Raw genomic sequence first — 22,660 nt, forward strand, 5'->3', positions numbered from 1 at the left:
ACACAATATCATGCAATCAAATAGCCAATGTAAGGGAAATCTGATACATGAATATGGAGGGAAATTTATAAGCAGCATAGCTGAAGCCTCAGTAGCTTCTGGCTTTTGGTATCAGAACTGAGAAAACTCACAACCCTCATTTGGGGATTTCCAAAGGCCCTTTCAGGAAAAGGGGGCAGATAAATGATGGCACTCCCAAATGCATTTTTGAGAAACAATAGGATCTTTCAGACTTTCAGACAGCACTATGACTTCTCATGCAGGGTTTGGCTCCTGTTACCAGAGCGCTGTTCACTGATAGCCTGAGCCTGGTAGAGACCCAGAACTACTAGCAAGAGTGGCCACGTGCTTGTGCACCCTCAGACTGCTAACAGCAACCTTTCTTCCCTTCCCAGGAACAACCTTTTTCTTTCCTACTGTCTGCTGGAGATTAACAGTTTTTAACCTAATATTTGGGATTTTTTAAAAAAAGCTGTGGTTGGGTTTTAAGAAAGTGTTCTCTGTCTGAATAATCTGTAAATGGAAGCCACATGTCTAAGTATCTGTTTCCTTTTTGTCTATTTTGTTGTATGCACATTTGGCAAGTGATTTTTCCCCTCTAACTATCACATCTTGGGCTTTGTTAAATGAAACTGCTATTCTGTTATTTTCTTGGTGTTTTTCTTATTCCCAAGCAGCCAGCTACTGACATTTTAGCAGCTATACAGGAAATGTGATATTAACTAATTATTTTCTTAGAGAATTTCTTCACTTTCTGGTGAATAAGGAGCTGGTACTCGGGTAGCAATTTCAATGTTTCTTAAGAAAAAAACAAGAGCTGGAGCTCTTAAAAAAAAATCAAAATCCAAACCCTGAAAACCTATTACCTAATATGATTTATCATTTGTTGTTTTTGTGGAAAGCAGCGGGAGGCTTATCCTACAAGGCACAGCCTGCATACACACTGAAAGGACAGACTACAGATCCATTCAGGAGTGATGAGAGCCTGCACTGGATAGAGATAAATGGTAGGAGAACACAGTTACTGTGGGTCAGCTGGGGTCAAGCTGCACCATACAGACACAAGGATGTGCTACTAGGCACAGCACAGAGACCATGCACACCTGCTTTTCCACACTCTCATTTTAGAAACACCATCTCCCTATTCCCTTCTCCAAACTGACAATTTCCTTATTTCTGCAATTAATTAATATTAAAGAATAAAATTGAAAGCTTTTAAGGTAGGAAAGAAATGTGCTTCTTTCTATAAGACTTAATGTTGGTTTTGAACTGCTGGATGGTTTATTTTACAAGCTGTTTCTAGCCAATTCCAATTTCTAATGAAATCTTTGCTCCAATGGAGCAAAATTCCCTCTAATTTCTGTGGAATCTAGATTTTGATCCAAGTTCTCACCCACTAACAAATAGCTATGATGACTGTAGACGGTAACACAGCAGCCAAAACCAAAGAACACGAGCTGGTGGACCCCAGGAATCTGGAATTTCATCCCATGTGGAGTTTTGAGCATGGCAGATTTGCAGCATTGACTCAACTGGAACTGATGAAATAAGAAAAACAGGCAAAAGGAACACACTGTTCCACGAAGGCTGGAATTGCAAGGCCTGGGTTACCACAGCTGTGTGCCCTAGGTCCTGTTGCCTCCTGCCTTCAGACCTCTTGACTGGTTTTAGTTGTGGACAGTAAAGCTACAGAAAAGTTTGATCTGAGTCAGAGAAATAAGGAATATGATTAACCTTAGCTATCACCCACATTGCAAGTAAGGAGACAAACTGACCCTAAAGCTTCTAATGAAGACTAGCTGTATATCTTTTCTCATTATTTTGTGTTAGAAATCCAAAACTTCAGATCAGATCTTTTGAGAACCATTTTATAAAAAAACCTAGATTTTTGCTAATTTTCAAGCTACTAAGGAGTTACAGGCTTGCGATGTAAAATGAGTAAGACATTTAGTCCTGATTTTACCAACAGTTTTCTGCAAAGAAATCTCAAGAGGATGTGGCAAAAAAATTTCAGTTACTACTGATAAGACACTGGCCATCATGGAGGGAACAGGCAAGTGGAATCTATGACTTAGGGCATCCAAGGGGACATACCTTGTTGTGGGCCAATTCGGTCAAATTTCAAGGCTCACAACAAGTCAAGGCAACTGCTGTGCTGCCACAGTCCTTTTTTTTAAGCAGTGGGAGCAGGAAGACACTTGGCTTTAAAATGGATTGATATGTGCACTCCGACAGCTAATGGTTATTTGTGCTTTCTTCAGGGTTAGCAGACTTGGTGGTGGAACTAAATTCTTCCTGTGTTAGGAGCTGAGAGCAGAATATTGTCCCTACTCCCCTTTCTTACAGTCCAAGCTAAGCCTTGGGACTACAGACTGAGCCCATCAAACTGAGAAATAACATGGTAAAACCTTTCAAAGCACTGTGTGAATCTAGAATCAGCTGATCAGACAAAATCACACAATATCAACTGATACCACTCTGAAGAGTCCACTCAAGCTAAGCTGATTTATATCACTAGGACTTGGACTGTCGTATCAAGATCCTTCCTCCCAGCCGCAGGAAAGTATTCCATGTATTTTGTGCTATACTTCTTTCTCCAAAATGAGTAAGCATTTTTTGAAGTATTCTGTTTTTGTCTCCTGCCTGCACCTGCAAAGCCAGCACCAAAATATTTCCAGAAAAACCTCCTGATTTATGCACTAAGAAGTGCTAAGCTCCAACCAATATAACAGAGCCAAAGCCTAAGCTGCATCATATTGTTCCAACCATGCCTGGAGATAAGAAAACAGAAGTTAAGAGGCGTCAGGACACCATGGGGATGTGATAAAAATACTGCATGGGGAGTGAAAGGAAATTCTTTGGTAACTTAGGAAACACCAGGTGCCTTTTCTTCCACTTTACGAGTTTGCCAAAACAAAGCAGCACAGAAAACCTAGAAAAACTGCCACCAATACTATTGTGTGCCTTATGTTCTGGAATTACTTTTCTGGTAGAAATGTATGGTCCATGGTAATAGCAAAAGTGGTGCAGCAAGACCTCACATGGTTCAGTTGCTCAAGACTATTCCTTGCCCTCTCAGATTATTTTCCCCACCAAACTGCTGTCACTTCCTTCCAAGTGTACTGGACTTCTCGCTTCCAGTTCCTCTAATAACCTGAATTTATCTCCCCCCTTCAATCTTCTTTTTCTCCTCCCTCACCATTCCCAGTAAAATGATCTTTCTTCCTTCCTCCCAGAAAAATTCATATTCCCATGTTATCTCATTATTCTTTGCAACAGCATGCCAAATACGCTGTCATTTTCCCATTGGCGCTATGTTCCGAAAAAGACAAAGTGGTCTGTGCTTGCTCTTACCTACTACATGCTCCTTGGAATGAAAAACGCTACAGTGTTAATGCTCAGAAAGATCCCTCCGATTTCTGGGCTCTGCGCCCACAAAGCAGGGAAGCCAACATTTCTCAGAGAACAGCATCTGACTCCAACATCCTTGCTGTCTAGCTAGCAAAGGAAAAATAGCTTCAGCTCTCTTCAAACTGATCTGCTTCCAGCGCTGGCCAAAGAGGTAGGAAGGCCAGGAATGCCATGAGAAGGTAGGCTCCCACCACAGATCTGCTGAGCTCAAGACCAGCCCCATTCCAGTCTCTCAGCAACCCACCACAAGCAATGACAGCTACCAATGCTACATTTTGTCAGAAATAAATGCCAGTGAGGACTGACAGAAAGAGGTGTGGAAAGGCTAAAAGGATGCATGGCTCTAAAAGGACTGCGCAGACTGAGTTCCTCTCTACAGCCAGGGAGAGGCATTTCCACTGGTCAGTCTGTCTGATGAATTTTGGATGCTTACTTAAGGACGAACTGGACTGGGCCTGCGAAAAATCTTGTCTCCTCACCAATGACAAAGGGAGTCCAAGACAACCCACAGCAACAGTATCATCTACATTTGGTCAGAAGAACCTCATTCTGTATCAGGTGCCAAGCTGGTGACTGCCAGAAATTACCTCCACTTGACACCTGACTTCAGGCCCCTAGAAAACATACTCTTGAGCCTTCCATCAGTTCTGCTTAGATATCTTTCTCACAGTCCCAAAGTCCAAAGCATTACCTTTCCCTATTGCTGTCCTCAGAAATGAGGGCAAGGGCTGTGCATATCACAGAACCACAGAGTTGCTTAGGTTTGAAAAGCCCTCTAAGATCATCAAGTTAAGCCAACCCTGCCAAGACCACCCCTAAACCATGTGCCTAAGTGCCACATCTACACATTTTTCGAATTCCTCCAGAGATGGTGGACAACACCCTCCCGCATCAGCCCTAGACCCAGCTCTAAGCAAGGGTCTTGCTGGCAGAGCAGTTTGTGCTGTGGAAGCCAGACTGGCCTCAGCTGCCTGTCTGGATGAAGGATCTCTCTGTGCTGTACCAGTCACCAGCAGAAAGTCTAATTTCAGGAGAGTGGACAGAGACAGTGCACAGCTAATCTACTCATACAGTTAATAATAAACTCTCTATGGTTAAATCCCAGCAACAACAAACACATCTTTATATCATGTTGAAACAATGACCAGCGAGTCTGAATCTTTGCAAGCAAAGAGTACCACAAAGGCAATTCATAATGGAGAAAGACTACACTCTGTACTTTTTTTCACATGCTGATGCCTATCAGTTAGAAAGAAAACTGTAGAATTTGGCCTTAGCTGCTATGCACTTGACTTTGGATAGGGCTGGCCAGTAAACAAGTAAACAAGCACTCCTCTTTGTGAACATTTGCTGCTGATATTTCCAAATTTTTTTTTGTTTTGCCAAAATGACAAAACTCTTAGTAATTTATTTTTTCATGACATAAACATTTAACCAAGGGAGAGCCCACAGTCTTTACAATCAATAACTGGGAATCACAAGAAATGTTGTTGAGTCTGCAGGAATCCCAAGCTGTGAGTGAAAATGTGAATGTGGAGCTCTTCAGACCGCAGCTGAGTATGGTTAGGTTTTAGATGGGCTGTGATAATGCTATATCTTTTTGTCTTCATAATTTTGACCAGAAAAAGCAACTGAGACCTGTAAAACCTTCCTGATTAAATTTTAATAAAATTCAAAAACAATGGAATCTTTTTGTTTCACTGAAAAGTTACAACTACTGCCATTCACAATTATGCCTATATATAAAGGCTCTGGACAGCAACAATTTGCTTCCTCCTACTAGAGTTACTCCTCCAGATTGACTTGGATAGGCCTAGGTCTTTATTGCAGAAATTTTTAAACCCCATGAATGCCAAGATCTTTGTGCCCTTGTGCTTGTCATCCTGATGAGACAATTAAGGACCATAGGAATTTCTCCACTGTTATCTAATGCCTGAGAAGGGCTTGAGGTTATAGCACTAAAAGAACAAGAACCCAAGGTAATGCTGGGAAAGGGGCAGCCACCATGTCCCTGTTACGACTCAATTCTCCTGGAACAAGTCACTCAGCATACTGGAACAAATGATTAAACATCCCATTTATAAGCACCGAGAGAATAATAATGGAGAAAAGGGGGAAAAAAACCAATGTACTTTTGGCAAACACATATCATGCTACCCAGGCCTCATTTTCCTTTTTTTTGTATGATAGCTGGCATAACAGATAATGCAGAATCAATGTGTGTGATTATGTGATATATCTTGACTTCAGAAGACCTGACAGTCTTCAACAAGCTAAGAGAATACAGTGGATGTTAAATCTCCATCAGGATGCTTCAAAGAGCTGCAATCAACAGATCGCTCTCTACCAGGGACAGAGGGTTTAGTGGGCTGCTGCCACAGTCTGCTTTTGTGTCCTGATCTCTTCAATACTTTAATTAACACCTTCATGATGGAAAAGAAATAAGGCACCTGACTTTTGTCCATGACATTACATTGGGGGCAGTTGCAAGTGCTTTGGAGCCCAGGATCATAAGTAAACTGAAGTGGTCTCCATGGAGAGACCAACCAGATGGCATCCAACAGCAGCGAGCACAAAGTGGTATTCTCAGGAAGGGGGGAAAACAATTAATGTTCAAACACAAAAGTGAAGAATGAGCTGCAGACCAGTAAGAGAGGATTAAAAAGGTAGAAAGACTAAATTAGTGAAAGCAGTGAGGCACTCATATAAAAAAGGTAAATCTCATTTCATTCTGGGGTTAGGTAAGTGAAGTGTGATATGCAAAACATGGCTGGTACTTGTATCTGCATGATTGAATCCTGAACTGGAACTCTTGCTTTGGTTTTGGACAGTACATTTAAAGAAAATATGTAGACAAATCAAACAGTAGTAAAATATATATGCCACAGGGGTTGAAAAAATATGACCTCTGGAAAGCAGTGAGCCTATTAAGCTGCACTAGAGAACTCTGAGACAGAGAAATTTGGGTGTTTCAGGCAGGTAAAAGTTTGAAGAAGAGGAGAAATAACCACTATGTGTCTTGGAAGGCCAAGAAATAATTGGCAGCAAAATCAGTTTGGATCATATGTTAATAAAAGCTTTCCAAATGCAAGGAGAGTGAAATAATGGACATGCACCAGGCACATTTTCAAAAAAATACATGTATGGGGCAGCCACTGTAGAGCTGATCTTGTGTCACTGCATGGGGAAGGACCAGAACATCCTTTGCAGGTCCATTCAAGTGTTTACTCTTTGATCACACAAAAGAAAATATGTAGACAAATCAAACAGTAGTAAAATATATATGCCACAGGGGTTGAAAAAATATGACCTCTGGAAAGCAGTGAGCCTATTAAGCTGCACTAGAGAACTCTGAGACAGAGAAATTTGGGGGTTTCAGGCAGATAAAAGGTAGTTTTGAGGAAGAGGAGAAATAACCACTATGTGTCTTGGAAGGCCAAGAAATAATTTGCAGCAAAATCAATTTGGATCATATGTTAATAAAAGCTTTCCAAATGCAAGGAGAGTGAAATAATGGACATGCACCAGGCACATCTTCAAAAAAATACATGTATGGGGCAGCCACTGTAGAGCTGATCTTGTGTCACTGCATGGGGAAGGACCAGAACATCCTTTGCAGGTCCATTCAAGTGTTTACTCTTTGATCACACACCAGCAGAAATAACTGGGGTAGTAAACAGAAAGTTTTGCAACTGGCCATTATAGCCAAATTGAAACAGTACAAAATGCTGTGAGTGAGGTGGTGGCTCAGAGCACTCTCTTGGTGCATTCACCCCAGTGGAGAGAGCACCTGGTAGCCACTGAGCTGGGCAGAGACAACCACCTTCAGTCTAGAGAGCTGCAAGCAGTGCTGCCCACCTGGGTCAGAAAGATGGGAGAGATGGCCACAGTTGTACTAATGAATATTTTGGCAGCGAATGCCTACTTCTACTAGCAGAGAAGCTTTATGTTTACAAGCCTTATTTTTGCAAAGATGGAAAGACTTACGAGGACAACTTTTTCTACTTTTAGCTGTCCATGAAATTCTGATTTTTTTTAAGTGTCATTTCATTGTGCCCCTTTTAGACCTCTGCAATATGCCCAGTTGAGAAGGATCTTCAATCCCAGTTGAGAGGGATCTTATCAATGGGCATACACACTTAAGAGAGGAAAGGAATAGACCACATAGGGTGTTTTTGAAGAGATTGGTGCTGGCTGACAAAGTAGTTCTTCCCACGTGAGTACTAAAGGATTTGGGCATATACATTAGAGAGGTGATGTCCCTTTTTCTATGATATACTTCTGCAGCTCTGGCTAGCAGAGTTCACCAAGCAGAGCTCACCCCAGGGAAAGCTGATTTTCTCAAGGCTTGAAAAGACCTGGTCTGAGAATGCAACTCCATTAGACTGCAGTGATCTAAACACAGAAAACATTCAGGATATGGTGAAGCTGCCTCCTTCAGCTGGCATTGTGGACATAGAGTGTCCAGTCTCTAGTTTTAAGGGCTCCAGCAGCACTCTAGGATCAGCCTAGAGACTTATTTGTCTCTGATATACCTATCTCATTTGTGTCTAGGGCTAATAGAAGTTATCACAGGGGCTAGACGAATGAGGGAGTGAGAGACTAAGGATCTGCCTTTGGTAGTTGGATGCAGGAATATCTGTGACAACACTGAGAGGAATAGGAAACCTGGCATGGCCCTAAACCAACCCATTGTCTCCAGGGCAGGAGCAGCTGTCATTGCAGTATCTTCCACTGGCAAATCCAGGCATCAACCATGTGTGCAAAGCTAGCAATGAGTGTCTGATCCTGGCTTGCTTTTGTTTGCCTGAGCTTGTTCAAAGGAGACCATCATTCTGGAAATTCTCCTCCCAGATTACCAGGCAGACCAGTTGACTACTCTGTCATTTAACGTTTCAGGAGTTTTATTTTCTTTTATTTATTTATTTTTACATTTGGGATGCCCAAAGCTTCAAATAGCCTATGTTCTGAAATTTATGAATACAAAAACAAGAGAAGTAAAAAAACTACATAAAATAAATAAAACCAAATAGTTTAGTATGACTCAATATCCAAACTCCTTTAATTTGTACTAGTAGCAGACTATTTTTCAGGCAGACAACCTGCAAATCTTGGAAAAATAGCAATCAATATAAAAAATAATACTCTGAGACTACAGGGATTATTTTCTAACATACATTGTTTTGTACTGAATTAGTTTTATTAGTTAAGATTATTTTTAAAACATGTTTAGAATGAGAATAATTCTTCCAAATTGGAAAGGATTTTGTACTTATATTTTCCTTCTTTTTTTTTTTCCAGATTAAATTTAGTTAAAAAAATTAAAGCTATGAGTTTTACCTAATTACAGGATTATACAGCAAGCACAATATCACAATGGGTCTTTTAAGAAATCTGTGGCAGGTGTTAGAACAAAGATTACCCACAGATACCTTATTTACAGGCATTTAGAGTTTAAGAGTGTCAAAACCTAAATTTTCTAATTCTCAGAAAGGTGGCAGTAGTTCAGAGCCAGATACCCACGTATTTAAGTGAAAGCTAAGCTAGAGAACTCAATTTTGCTGCTTAGGCCCATATCTAATAGGCACAAATAAAATTAATAATACATATGCACGGCTCTAGAATTCATTTGTCCCTATATTTTTCTTGACAGGTAAATGGAAATTGTGTGCTGTGAGATTTCACCAGTAATAAACCACCTACAGAGGGCTGGCTCTGCTCTGCTGTAGCGAGGCAGGGTACACCTCCAGGGCTGGGGAATGCATTTCATGCAGCAAGCACTCAGCCAGGCCGGGAGAGCTGCTCTGTGTGCGGGCGTGGGCTGCTCTTTGTGCTGCTGGGGGAGGATTCTGGGCAAGAAAACCAACAGGAGCCTTCTGGCTCACTACACCTGTGTGTAAAGCATAACCTCTGACCACACATCCAGACTTCTTCACCTTGCAGATAAACACTTAGGCTGCTACTTAGTGCCCTGTTTGCCAAGTAGTGCCAGCAAGAGGAGAAGTCCTTTCCCGCATGCATTTATAATCAGAGTGATTCAAAAACTTGTTGGGGGAAATGAACTCTGCAGCCTTATGGGTCAGAAGAAGTAACAAATTCCTGCCTGAAGGATAATACAGATAATATAGAAGTTGAACGTATCTGTAATATGTATCAAATACATTCATAAATATCTATCAACTAAGCTGTTCTGTAAATATTTTAGATAAATAGACAGATAGACAAAATGGCATGAACATTTAAAGCACAACTAAACAAAACTGGGTAAACTCACTTGTTTGGTGTTCTGGTCTGGACAGGATGGAACAAGAGTAAACTCACTAATGACCATGCCAATAACTGGTGAACTCTTTAATTTGTTACTCTCTGTTATGCCATAAATGCAGGCAGACAGATAAGATAATACTGGTTTGCCAAGTCTCCTATTCCTTATAATATACACAGGAGAAGGGTAGCTAAAAAAGGAAAGAGCAACATAAGGTATGTGGCAAGTACCTTGGGTACCAGGTTTCACACATGCATAGTGATGGTGCACCCGGCAAACCAAGACCCAGCATGGAAAAAACTCACAGGAAAATTAATTCCTTAGCCTGGCAAAGAGTTGACTATGCAAGGCCAAAAAACACAGCACAGTAGCTTGTTGACAAGAAAAAAGAAAGGAAACCTGAGGAATAAGGAGGCGAAGACACCAGAGGGCTCTCTGGGAAGAGATAAGGCACAATGTTCCGAAAAGTGTCATTATAAACAAATGCTTTCCCATCAGTGCCAAACAACCAGAGTCAGGAGCCAGGTTTGCATTACATTAGAATATGGCTTGGCATCACTGGTGTCCCCTGCTCTGTCACCACTTTTAAAAGGATAAACTGACAGCAGAGTAAAATCATACTACGCCACAGTGCAAGGGAAGAGTCCAACTGGCTCCTGTGTAAACATAAGGGACACACAGGCTACTGGCTCTTGAGTTTCTCTTAGAAAAATACAGCTCCCTCCACTCACTCTGTCTTTTGCTCTTTACTCTCCTATCAGGCATGTTGCTTACCTTGCACGATCAAGTAAACCTGGGAAGTCTTGGGATGATGCTGTGTCTGCACCGAACACGTATAGGACCCCTCATCATAGACATCCACTTTCTGGATCCGCAGGCTGTATTCCAGGGGGTTTCTCTTCTCCAGCTCTACTCGAGGGTCCAGGGACCACTTGTCCTCTCCAGCAAAAATGATGCCGGAACGATTTAACCAGGCCACCTTGGAGCTTCTGTCTTCTACATAACACCTGCAGAGGATGAGACAGGTAAGGAGGAGATTAACAACCTTCTCCATCATCTCCCTTTTGTTCTTTTCTTTACTGCTTTGCTGAGAAACTTCACACAACACTCCTGCCTTGCCAGTGAACCACAGAATCTTCTCACCATTACTGTCCCATGGACAAATACTTAACAATTTAACTATATTGAAGAGTTTCATGAATCTTTGGTTAATAAACTAGACATATCACTTGTTATCTCTTCCTTTTGCCTGTGGCCTACATATGTACCAAAACTAATTTGGAAGGCCACAAGAGATCTTGATCACCAAATCCCTTCCAACGCTGCCAGTGAGAAAGATTGGAAGTATCTCTTCCCATGCTTCTCCTTCACCTTCAAAAATTTGAGTATACAGTAGTTAAACTGCCAGATCCCTTCCAGCCTGGAGGGAGAAGTTTCAAGGCTCCAGCTTTGTCAGCTCAGGGCACAGCTCCTCCATCACACACACACTTGCTGATGCACATCTGCTTGTTTGTTCAGGCAAGTGCAGATTTCAGGCTGAAAATGAGAGGTTGTGGGAGTGTCACTGTCATCCCTGTGATATACACAGCACATCCTGTGAACACCTCAGGTGGACGGGAGAGGAGGAATGACAGCTAGGGGTGGAAAGCAGAGGAACAGCAGGAGGACCAGAAACTGCCAGGGCCCTGAGTGCCAACCTTCCAAAGTCAGAGGACAAACTAACCCCATTGCAACTGTAACTTGACAAATATTTTGTTTCTTGGTGGAGAGCAGAGTAGGTGCTGTGAAGACAAATGCATTTTTGGCAAAGGCACCTGCTTGGTACCACTTCCCACCACCAGAAGGAGACTTGCACAGAAAAGAGGAGGAGCTGCCACGGGGGAGACATGTCCTGCTCACTCTCAGCTATATCTCATTCAAGAGGCCCAGGGCTGAAGAAGACAGGCAGACATAACTCCTCTTTCACCCTGGCAGCTGCACCCTCAGGGCTGGGCTGAGGCTGAGAGCAGGTTTGCCCTGCTGCCGCTCACATCACATTAGCTCAGTGTGCAAGCTCAGTCTCCAGAGCTGTTGCTCCTTCACCTCTCAGAGCTCTGCCCAGTGTCCCAGCATTCACATGACCCAGCACCTCTTGCCACTGTTATTACAGAATTACAGAATAGGTAAAACTGGAAGGGACCACAGTGAGGTTGTATGATCAAACCTCCCTGCTTCAGCAGGGTCTTCCTAGATTGCATTGCACAGGATTGTGTCCTATTCACTATTCATGCATATGTTGTATTTGAAGGAAGAAAGAAAGAGGTTAAAGATTATTGCTTCAAGATAAGACAAATATTTGACAGTAGGCTTTCATAAAGCCTTTTAGCATGGGTCAGACATTTTCCAAGTTCCTCTATTTGAATGCATTTCATTCAAGGCTGCTGCAGCTGCCTTCCCTTGTGATGTGACCCCACCATTATGGCTGGCACCTTACACCCACTCTCTTTTGGCTAGCCCATGGATGCTGTCCAAGTTCTTCTGGGGTTACTTGTGGGCAGGAAGAAAGCCAAGCTGCGTGGGCATCCATGGGAGCCATGCCATGCTGCTGGCCAAGCTGTGAGCAGCTCTGTCTGATCTGGTAAACATTTGCTTTAGAGAGCAGCCCAACAGATCCTGTCTTTTACTGACAATGTCCAGCCAAGGGAGTGAGAATTTGTCCCTCAGGCCAGAGCCTACCCTTCTGGCCAGGCAGGCACTTGTCCTCAAGGTGAACTCTCAGGTGTGATCTGAGTTGTTTTCAAAAAGCTACTTTTTGTTGAAAAGAAGGATACAGGGGAATCTGTGAGCAGTCACTTGCAGGTAGAAACCAGCACCACTACAATGAGGCATTGCTCCTGTTCCACTGGCCATCCCAGGCAGTAATCACCAGCGATGGAAGGTAAAAGTGAGGACCCAGGGAGTGCAGTGTGCTCCAGGGCTGGGAGCAGTGGCCCTGTAGAAAAACTCAGACTGTCTCCAGAGCTGGCTGCCTTAGGGTCAAGCAGCCTCTTGCGAATGCAAGTTGTAACAGCACCAAGAATCAGAGGCTAGATATTTTGGTAGTGAAAAGCTAAGCAGATTAATAGTGGAAGCTGAAGTCAGTGGGAGCTGAAGTTTCTCAGTCACTTCTGAAAATCCCCCTGTACAGCTATCAGTGCTGCTGGACTCCACCAGATCCATGGCACTGCACCATTCCCACCGGGCTGCTTTCCCATCTCCACTGGGCTACAGCAAGCACTCAGCAGCTCTGCCCTGCCCCTGATCATTATAATTCTCTGAGAAAGCAAATATGCCCCTGTGTGTTGTCTTGTCAGTAACAGTTCAGTGGTGTGGTCTGAACAAAGCCTTGTGCTTTTGCTCCTGTGGGTAGGCTTCAACCAGGGACCCTCCCTCCTCTTTCTGGAAAAGAAAATGTGTCATAACCTGTCTTACATGCATCCAGGTGAGCCCTGGGACAGTGGTCAATAGCTACAGTCACACAACCTTGCAACTGCCCCTGAAATAAGTTAGTAGGTGCTACCAAAATAAATAAATAAAAAAAAAGAGGACAAGAAAAGAGGAAAATGGGAGGAGTAAGTGAAATGGATTTGAGCCCTCTACTCACCATACCTGTTCCTCTCAAGCTGTCAGGGAAAATCAATGTACAAATGTGGAAATTCCAAGTCTTGGCATGCTCTGAACGTGCATTCATGTGGACGATGCATCTCAGTATGTCTGTCTGCACACACACACCCACACACACACACCCTCTTAGTCTGCCAGAGATGCCACCCAGCTGAATGGATCACACTTTAATAAGGATTTATGGTGATGATTTTCACAGTGTAATAAGTGCTAATTCAATACTAATAGAATATTAAATGGCATGTTAACTGACATTTTAACTGCAAAGCAATAGGAACATGACATCAGCCAGATATCAATGGACTCTTATCGTTCACTAATAATCAATAATCAGGTTCACAGAGACAGTCAAATGCTTTTCATTAGACTTATTGGAAGCATTACCATCAGCCTCAGTGAAAGCTAATAAACAGTTTGTGATCCATGCATTATTCTTTCCCTTATGGTTGCTGGTTTGATTTCTTGACATCTCTGATGTGGCTAACAAGAGGACCAGTGAATGGTGATGGGCATGCCTTGCATGATCACTGTAAGAACCTGGGAACTGTTAATCTTGCACCATTTCAAACCACAGACATGGAAGGACAAAAGATCTTGCTGCCATGCCCCATTAATCCTCCTTGCCTCTTTGTAAACAAACACAGCTAAGTTGGGCACCTGAAGTTTTTAGCAACAGTTGTATGTGGAGAAAGAAACCCGGGTCATCCTTGTACTCCTCCCCCAGTCTTTTTCCCCACATGCAAATGCAGACAATGGGGCTGAGCTGTGCTGCATGAGGGAGGGGATGGAGTGATGCTTTATCGCAGGAGAATGATTTTGAACCTTCAGCAGGAGCCACTGCCTTGGACAGGATAGAGGGCCACCCACCATCATTCCTGGTCCCTGGATTTTATGATGGGCTGGGACATCTGTCAGCATGCAGGCAGGGGGAAGGCAGGAGCAAGTCCTGCTGCTTGTCCTCCCTCCTCCATCACCTGCCAGTCTAACAGGCAGCGCTGGGCCAAAGCAGCACTCCTGCAAACCTGCCCCTGTAAGCTCTGAGGAACACTCCATCTGGAGAGAAACACATTTTTCCCCCCCTTCTTCAAAGTATTTGGGCTTGTTCCTATTGACGGGTGAGAGAGCGAGTGAAGAAAAGGAGAGTGAGGCTTAGGCATCCACATCTTCTACTCCGGCGACGCAAGCCTGGAGATTTCACCGCCCCTTCTGCTTCACTCAGGCCCCAGTGCTTTGATTCCCAGCGCCCGTGACTCCTGCTCCTCCTGCGGTGGATGGAGGCAGCGCCACTCCGCGCATTGATTTCCCAGCGTGTTGCTGTAACACTCATCGCAGTTTATGTTGTGCCTGTCACTCCAGCAGCTCTCGGCCCTAAGCTTTCCGCCCTCTCTCTCCCCCGGCGAACAGACGGGCCCGGCTGCTGAGAGGCGGCATTTGCCTGGAAAGCCCCAGCACGGCTTCCCCGGCTGTCGGCAGCCGCTGCCAGGCTGGGGCCGCCCGGGCTGCGGAGAGGGATGCGGCAGTGCCGGGATCTCAGCAATGGGCTTCCCATTCTGCCCCAGAGAAAGCAGCACAGCAGCTACGGCCTAGGCTGCGGAGATGGACTGGGGGTATTCCTTTTGGAAAGGGATGGATGATATTTAGAGCCTAGAGTGAGTAAAAGACAAGAAGGAAGCCCTTCAGGGCCTGGTGAAGCTGCTGTTTAAATGATTGCTTTAACATGGAGATTTTACAGCATTATCAATGATGTATTGGGTTGCACTGAAGCTGGGATTATTATTTGGGGTTTTTAAATTGCTGTTGTAATTCTAAATTTTTTTTTTTTTTTTTTTTTTTTTTTTTTTTTTTTTTACAGCAGACCCAAACCCACAATTCTCTGCCAGAACCCCAATAGTGAGAAGAAGCAAGCTGCTAGGATTAATGAAATATGGTGCGCTGCTTTGCGAGCTCTTACCTCATTTTGGGGAAACATAAATAAATAGTGAGTTTATGGACTGCATTTTTTGCCCTCTTTCTCCAAAGCCTGTTGTGAAGACAGCTCTGTGCCACAATTCCCACACTCCTTTTAATCACCTTTTCTCTGTTAACCCTTTGATCATCTCTTCTGTAAGACAATCTCTGTGCATCAGTCCAAAACTCAGCAGCTGCTGCACACACAATTAAGCACCCAAACCCCACCCCACTGCACTCACTGAGGGACGTGCTGGCCTTTTGCCAGAGGATGCCACAACCCACCCTGCATCAGATCTCCTGCCTTCGCCTCAGCTCTGTGATGAGTCCGCTCTAATCTTCTCACTTCACAAACACTCTTACAAGATCCAGCTAACAACTTCCCCTACTGCCCTCTGCCCCCAGCAGCAAAATGGCAAGAGGGAAAAGAGAGGGATCAAACATGGCTCGTTTGGCATAAAACAACATCAGCTCCTGGCTGCCAGTTCCAAACGTGCAAGACAAATTCTCCGTTTTGTTGCAAAGTGTGATGCTGGAAAGGTAGTGCAGTGGTTAAACACAGCCTTGCTCCCAGCCTGGGGAGGAAAGTTCAAAAGCAAATCATGCTCGTGCTGTTTGATCTTGTCTCCTCAAGCTCTTCAGTCCTTCCCTGCCTAGCAAGCAAGGACACGGACACAGCCATGGTCAGCCAGGGCGGCAGCAAGAGTCCGGCCTCTCCGCTGTGCCCCGGCAGGGGTATGGGCAGCAAGGGCTGAGGACAGACCACAGCCATGCCAGCCATGACCTGCCAGGCAGGGTTTTCAGGGAAAAGTCCAGCCAGTCTCCACAATGGCACTGCAGCGCTGGATCCTACAACGTCTCAAGAGCAACACATTGCTGCCCCTGCAGTCCCCACCAGAGGAGCACAGTGGCAGAGCACAGAGGAGCACAGACTCTGGAGGAGCAATATTGGAGCTGTTGGCCCTGGGTGGTTCCCACTGCTCTGGATCAGGTTCCCCTCACCAGGAGATGCTACAGAAGACACCTACAGCTCCACCTCTGTGAAAGCAAGGCCTCTTAAGTGGATGGCACTATCATGGGAGATCATATCAACTGAGCATCTGAAACCTCCTTTCAGCCAAGCACCAAAAGCCTCATTTTGCTGAATTTGAATGCACATGGGCATCAGTTGTTGCTCAAAATTCTCCTCCCTACTGCCACTGCTCCTCTCTTTCCCCAGCCTAGTACAGCTGCTGCTCCTCTTCTGTGCCATGATACACAGCAGGGTCACTGTTTGAGAGTGAAAGCTGTGCCACAGCAGGATGGATTTCCAAAATGTGGCATAAATAGCTCCTGAGTAACCACTGCCAGCATGATAACACAGGCCCTCAGAGGGATTTAGAAAACTACTGCTTAAACCCAGTCCTGTGCTAGAAAACTGGCAGGAGGGGGAAACTGCTGCATCTGTTCAGCCCATGCTTTCTCTCAGCTGTATTATGCTGTGACCTTGGTTGTCACACCTGTCTGCAGCTCCCTGGGTATTTCAGCACTCAGGTGACAATTTTTGGCCATCCACCTATTGGGAGGGCGCATGGCTGATAGGATGCCTGCACTTCTGTTCATCCTCTTTAGTAAATTGCCACTTTAGGAGTGTGAGGCTAGGATGGGCTTACCAGGTCATGAAGCCCCAACCTTTGCCAGCACAGCCAGCTGTACTTTATCATCTTTTTCAGAGATGTACCTCATTTCTACTTTAGCCTAGTGTGTTTGATGGGGGAATATCCTACCCCTGCTTTGCAGGTCAGACTGCTCAAAGTCTTTCTGTTCTGCTGATTAAAACCTTTTTTTTCTAACTCTTACGTCTAGATTTATTCATACCTGGCTTATATCCATTTCCTCTCATGCCAAAACCATCTTTTAGCTTAAAGAGCTCTTCTCTCTCCTGGGTGTTTATATTCCACTGTGTTCAGAGAGAGCAATCATATTCCCTCTCAGCCTTCATTTTGCTGGATTCAACAAGCCAAACTCTCCTGGTTTCTTCTTGTATGATGGACCCTCCATTGCCCTAAACATCCCAGTAGCCCCTCTCAGCACCTGCTCCAGCCTGAATTCCTCTTTCGTGACCAGCATTTGTACCCAGTTTTCTAGAAGAGGAGTCCCCAGTGCCTTGTACAGAAACATTTCTGTCTCACTGTCTCTCCCATCAACTCTTTCTAATGAAATAAAAAAGAATTGCAACCAGAAAATATGAGCATCAGTGCAGAACTGCTCATGTGCTGTAAACATCCTTGTCTCTCAGTCCATGTGGTATGTATGGAAAATGAAACCCAAGGGAATACACTGGCCTAAAAAGACAGCTAGCTGCCCTGGCTTGCACTAGCAGACACACAGCTGGTCTCACATGGGTTTTCTTTCTGTTAAAATGACTGTTTAAGAGTAGAGGTTTCTGTTTGTGTAGGGAAAAAAACACAAACTCACAACAGGAATCAAGTCCAAAATGCAGCGATTTTTATGCCAGTACTCTCAAAGGGTGGATGTAACTATATCAGAGTAAGAGAACTTATACCGGCATGATTTATTGCTCTTCCCATCTGTTGGGGATCGGTATACCTGCATAAACAACTTCAGTCCACATCCACTCCAGCAGAGGAACCTTCTTAAAAATATCAATATGAGCTGCTATGAGCTGCTTTGAGCTTAACTCCATCCCAGCCACATCCCAGCACAGTTTAAGATTTCAAAATACAGAAAAAACTCAGAGTGAGACCTACCACCACAGTACCATCTTTTCTTATAACCCATCATGCCCAGAAAATACCCTCCATTTCTTTACAGCGTAGTCAGGAAGACCTTGGACAGGTCTTTTCCCATTCCAAGGCATGTTTCCAGAATGACTGAGTCCAGTCCCAGGCCTCCTGCCAGAGGAGACTTGCTCCCCACATGTGCAAAGGGGGACAAACTTCTCTCTGGCTGACGCTTGCAGAAGTGCCAAATGCTCTGACAGCTTGCATCAGGGTCTTGCACTAAAATCAGTCAGGAGGTTCAGGCTGCTGAGGAAACAGACCCTGAGCTCCCTCTTTCCCTTTTGGGTTAGCTGAGGATTTGCTACTGTTCCTTTTTGGTCCAGCCAGAAACCTGGCTCTGCTCTTGGTCCAGAATCATTAGGCAATGCTCATCAGCTATCGATCACTTGGTCTTAGTGAAATAGCCAGTAGGAATGTATGCCTTGCTGTGCTGTCCATAGCTTCCTGTAGCATCCCAGGGCTCCTGCACTATCAAAAGGGGGAGCTGGGGAATAGCAGAGCTGATGCATAATGGCAATGGGGAACATTGTCCAATGATTAGCCTTTTTGTTGCTCTGCACTTACACTAAGGATCCTGTGCTGTTGTGATCCCTAAGACACAGGCTGATATTTAAAAAGTATCTGGTGTCACTTAGGAACAGAAGTTCGTCGAAAGACAAGGATAATTAGTCCATTATGTGAACTGGGTATTGGCTGTTATGCCAAATTTGTCAATAAACTGGAAACTAAACTTCTGGCAGGCCTCTGCACCATTATGACCTTTTTCTGTTTTGGGGATACACAAAAAATGATAATAGGAACACTAAGAAGGCACCCTTACAGACTAGAAGCCCCTTTAGTTACCTTCACATACTTCAGCTGTGGAAATGACCTATTTCTTCTACCTGAACCCCCAGTGCCTTCTATGTGGTCACCACTAGCTAAGTCCAGAAGAGCTATTCCAATTTTTTTCCCTTGAATTTCTTCTAGTAAAAAATGATAATAAGGAAAACACCACAAAAAGGGGAAAATGAGTTTCAGAGATGTGATCTCCTTCTCTGACAGGAGGGGAGGGAGGGTTTCACTGGGAAGTCCACGTGACTCTGTATCTGGTAATTATCCAGCCACAGAGGGAAACTGAAACGTTCTGTGCTGTCGCAGAGAATGACAGCACCTGGAGCTTCAGCACCCAGATAAAAAGCAGAGAGACAATCAGGCAGATGGAGAAAGGCAATGCTACATCATGGGCTGGCAAGCAGAGGGAAGAGAAAAAATGGGGAGAGGCAAAAGCTGGCAAGAAACATTAAGGCAGCCAGCACAGCTACTGGAGAATGAGACTATGCCACAGATTAGCAATGCAGGGGCACAAAGAAAGAAAGAGTGTAAGGGCAGGTGAGGAGAGAGTGGGTGCACAAAAGTGGGTGTGCAAACACAAGAGGGAATACGAGAGTGATGCCAGGAGGGAGCTTCAAAGTATTTTGTGTAGTCCAGGGTTGTTTCCTCCCACCCCAGTCACAGGCTAAAAATGTGGGAGGTATCACCACAGGCTGTCACAAAACAAGGGGGAGATTTGAAAGTCAGCATCTCACAGCTGAAGAGAGATGTGTCACTACAAATAACACCTTCCAGCTTGTGGATTTCAGTGGTTTGCTCAGGGACAGGGACTAAAAAGCTTAAGATCCAAGTAATTAAACCTGGAGCTTTAGAGCATCACCTCATGCATTTTGTATGGCAGAGAGGCAAGAGGGAGGTTCCCTCCCCAACTCTCCCTTTCACAGTTGCACACACCAAGACACATGTAAGCCTGCAAAACAGCCCACATGATTGCTGCCATGGTGCCATGGCCTAGTTCCAAAAGCAAGGTACCTTAGGTGCCCTCCCACACAGCAACGTGACAGCAGCAGCTCTCCGGCTCTCAAAAAAAAGGGCTGTGCCCACAGGACTGGCAGCAGCCTCCAGTGGGTCAGGAAGAGCTGACTGCCAGGTGGCAAGAAACCAGACACAACCTCTGGGAATGTTTCTGACATGAGAAAATACAGCCAAACAGACCATCAGGTCCAGGCCAGCAGCTTGCCAGGGGCTAATGCTGGCCACCAGTCTCAACAGCTGTTGGGGTAAGTGACCAAGGTAGATCTGTCATGGCTGTGTATCTCCGAGGAGGCAAGAAGAGCTAAGTGCTCAGATGTTCCCACCTGAACATTGGGGGAAGGAAATGGAAACAGTATCAAGATCTGAGCATTGGGACACACAGTTCAGTGACCAACCCTTCCATACCTAGTGACAGACATTTCAAAGAAAGGCAGAACACTTCCTAAAGTGACAATGTAAATCACCTTCTGCATAATTTCATGATCTTTTCTAGCCATAAAAACCTATAAATCTAGCACTAAGCTAATCACAGAATGGCTTGGGTTGGAAGGGATCTTAAAGTTCCATGCTCCTGCCATGAGCAGGGACAGCTGTTACCAGAAAAGGTTGTTAAAAGCCACATCTGGCCTGGTTTTAAGCACTGCCAGTCCAGGATGGGGCATGCACTGCTTCTCTAGGTAACCTGTTCCAGTGTCTTGCTACCCTCAAAGTAAAGAATTTCTTCCTAATATCTAGCCTAAATTTAGCCTCTGTGTAAATTAGCTTCCACTCTGAGTGACAGCTTGCAATCCACCTTGTAAGTTTGTACGCTGGCTTTCTTATCCCCAGGCATTTCTCAACCCCCTGCCCCCTTTTTCTTTTTTTAAACTCATTAACATCTTCATCTTGGTGATACTTTCTGGCTGAGAATTTAATCTGTTAACCATTAACTGGTACAAGTCTGTGAAAGAATGTCAGATTTAAATGCTGTGTGAAACTGGCAGGTGTCTCCTGTGTTTTGTACTCTGTGAAAGAGCTTCTTCCAATACCTGAGGAGCATGCTACCTGAGACATAGTAATGCACTTTCTGTTATCTGCATCCTAATGTTCATCTCATCTCATACTGCCTTTTCTTCATCAAGGGAAAGGGAATATCACATCTGAAGCATTAGCATTTGGCCTGGGCAAGGGGGACAGGAGGATCCACACCAAGGAGAAATCAGTCTTGAAATTTTTTGGAGGCAGATCAGAGAGGGAATAGAAGTAACAGCAGGGAAAATAAATCGTAACTTTTCCTTCTTTTCTGAGGTTATGAGAGTATCAGAGGTGTCCCAACCAAGCTATCATCCCCACTTCCAAGTGCTGCCCTCAGGTAGCCAGCAGCAGACTGTGAAGGGTGGTATTTCAAGATGAATGAGAAACTGGGTGCATCCTGCCTGCTCACTTCCAGCTGCTGAATTTCAATGAAGGACACCTCTTGATGTGCAAACACTCTAGTTATTATTTACAGCTGACCTTTTCCTTCTCCAGCTCCCGCTGCCGTGGCACCGCTGGTGGAGTCGGTGCTTGTAGGGAATGTGGGGACGATGTGTAGCGGAACATGTTCGATTCCCTGCCTGTGCCAGAGCTGTCATTAGTGCCACTGTGCCCATGCAAGCAACACCGGGAAATGTGAAGAAAAAAGCCTAATGTAGACAAAACCTTTGAGGAGCTTAACCCCTCTTCCCCTTTTCCATCTCTCTCCCACTTGAAAGCAGAGAACAGCTTCTGAGCTAGACACATGCTCTCATTTCCATATCTAAAGCCAGTCCCGAAATACCATCGTGAAATAATGCTCTCAGAGAGAAGACCACGAAGCAGATTCCCTTTGAGAGACTCTGCTGCTTCTTTTTTTAATTTCATCCAAAAAACAACAGCCACCAAATACCAAATGCACCTGGACTGGAGCAGTCAATATTGGCACTTTGTTTTCAGATAGATATGGGGGAATTGGAGGGAATTCAGAGGCAAGCAACAACAAAATTCATCAAGGGCTGGAAAGGGATCAGCATCTAAGGGAAGCTTAAAAACATTAAATATGTATAACTTGACTAAGAGAGGACTTAAAAGCGACATGTTGACAAGCTATACCTCTTTGAAAGCTGAAAGTACCGAGGGAAGAGAGGAATTATTTAGCAAGATGCATAAGGGTCTACGAAGGAGTAACAGGTCAGAAAAAAAAGAGGAAGAAGTCTGTTGAAACTTGATGAAAAACTTCTTGTCATCTACAAGTGCTAGTCTTGTAAAGAGTCTGCCAAGGAAAGCAAGGAAGTGCCTATTCTTTCAGATGTTTGGAAAAAAGAAAAAAGGAGCTGTGGACCAGAGGATCAGCCTCACAGGGGCTGCAGGGAGAACAAACTGCAGTGACCTGATCTTACCACTTTTACCACCTACCTCAGAGTTCAGCAATATGTCAGGAGAAGACAGCTCTTCTTACACATTTCTTTCAGATGAAGCAATGTTTTTAGGCTTTTTCACTTCACATCAGCTAAATATTTCTTGTCAATACCTTAGACCTCTATATATCACACTAGAGTTACCTGGCACAGGTTTGGATTTGTTTCCAAAACTGGATCTTCTAGAAATTATGCATGAAGATGTTAAAAACTACTGATACAAACACTAACAGTTCTCATTATTTCCAGTACAACCATTGGCATATGGTTGTATTCCCAAATATGCTGTGAGTAAAGTTGTCCAGCACTTAAAAGTCACATGTGAGATTTGACATTTTTAAGTGCTTAGC

The 22,660-nt window shown here is 44.3% G+C and overlaps 1 protein-coding gene across 4 annotated transcripts in view; it reads right to left on the minus strand.

Annotated features, from left to right (window-relative positions):
- Positions 1-22,660, minus strand: part of LOC120506418 (limbic system associated membrane protein) — a 996,252-nt gene that overhangs the window by 154,954 nt on the left and 818,638 nt on the right. For all 4 annotated transcript variants that reach the window (XM_039717979.1, XM_039717978.1, XM_039717980.1 and 1 more), the window contains one exon: positions 10,451-10,683. In XM_039717979.1, coding sequence (XP_039573913.1) covers positions 10,451-10,683 — 233 coding nt within the window. The remainder of the gene's footprint in view (positions 1-10,450; positions 10,684-22,660) is intronic.

This window comes from Passer montanus, unplaced genomic scaffold (assembly GCF_014805655.1).
Source record: "Passer montanus isolate IOZ18808 unplaced genomic scaffold, ASM1480565v1 scaffold39, whole genome shotgun sequence".
NCBI lineage: Eukaryota > Metazoa > Chordata > Aves > Passeriformes > Passeridae > Passer > Passer montanus.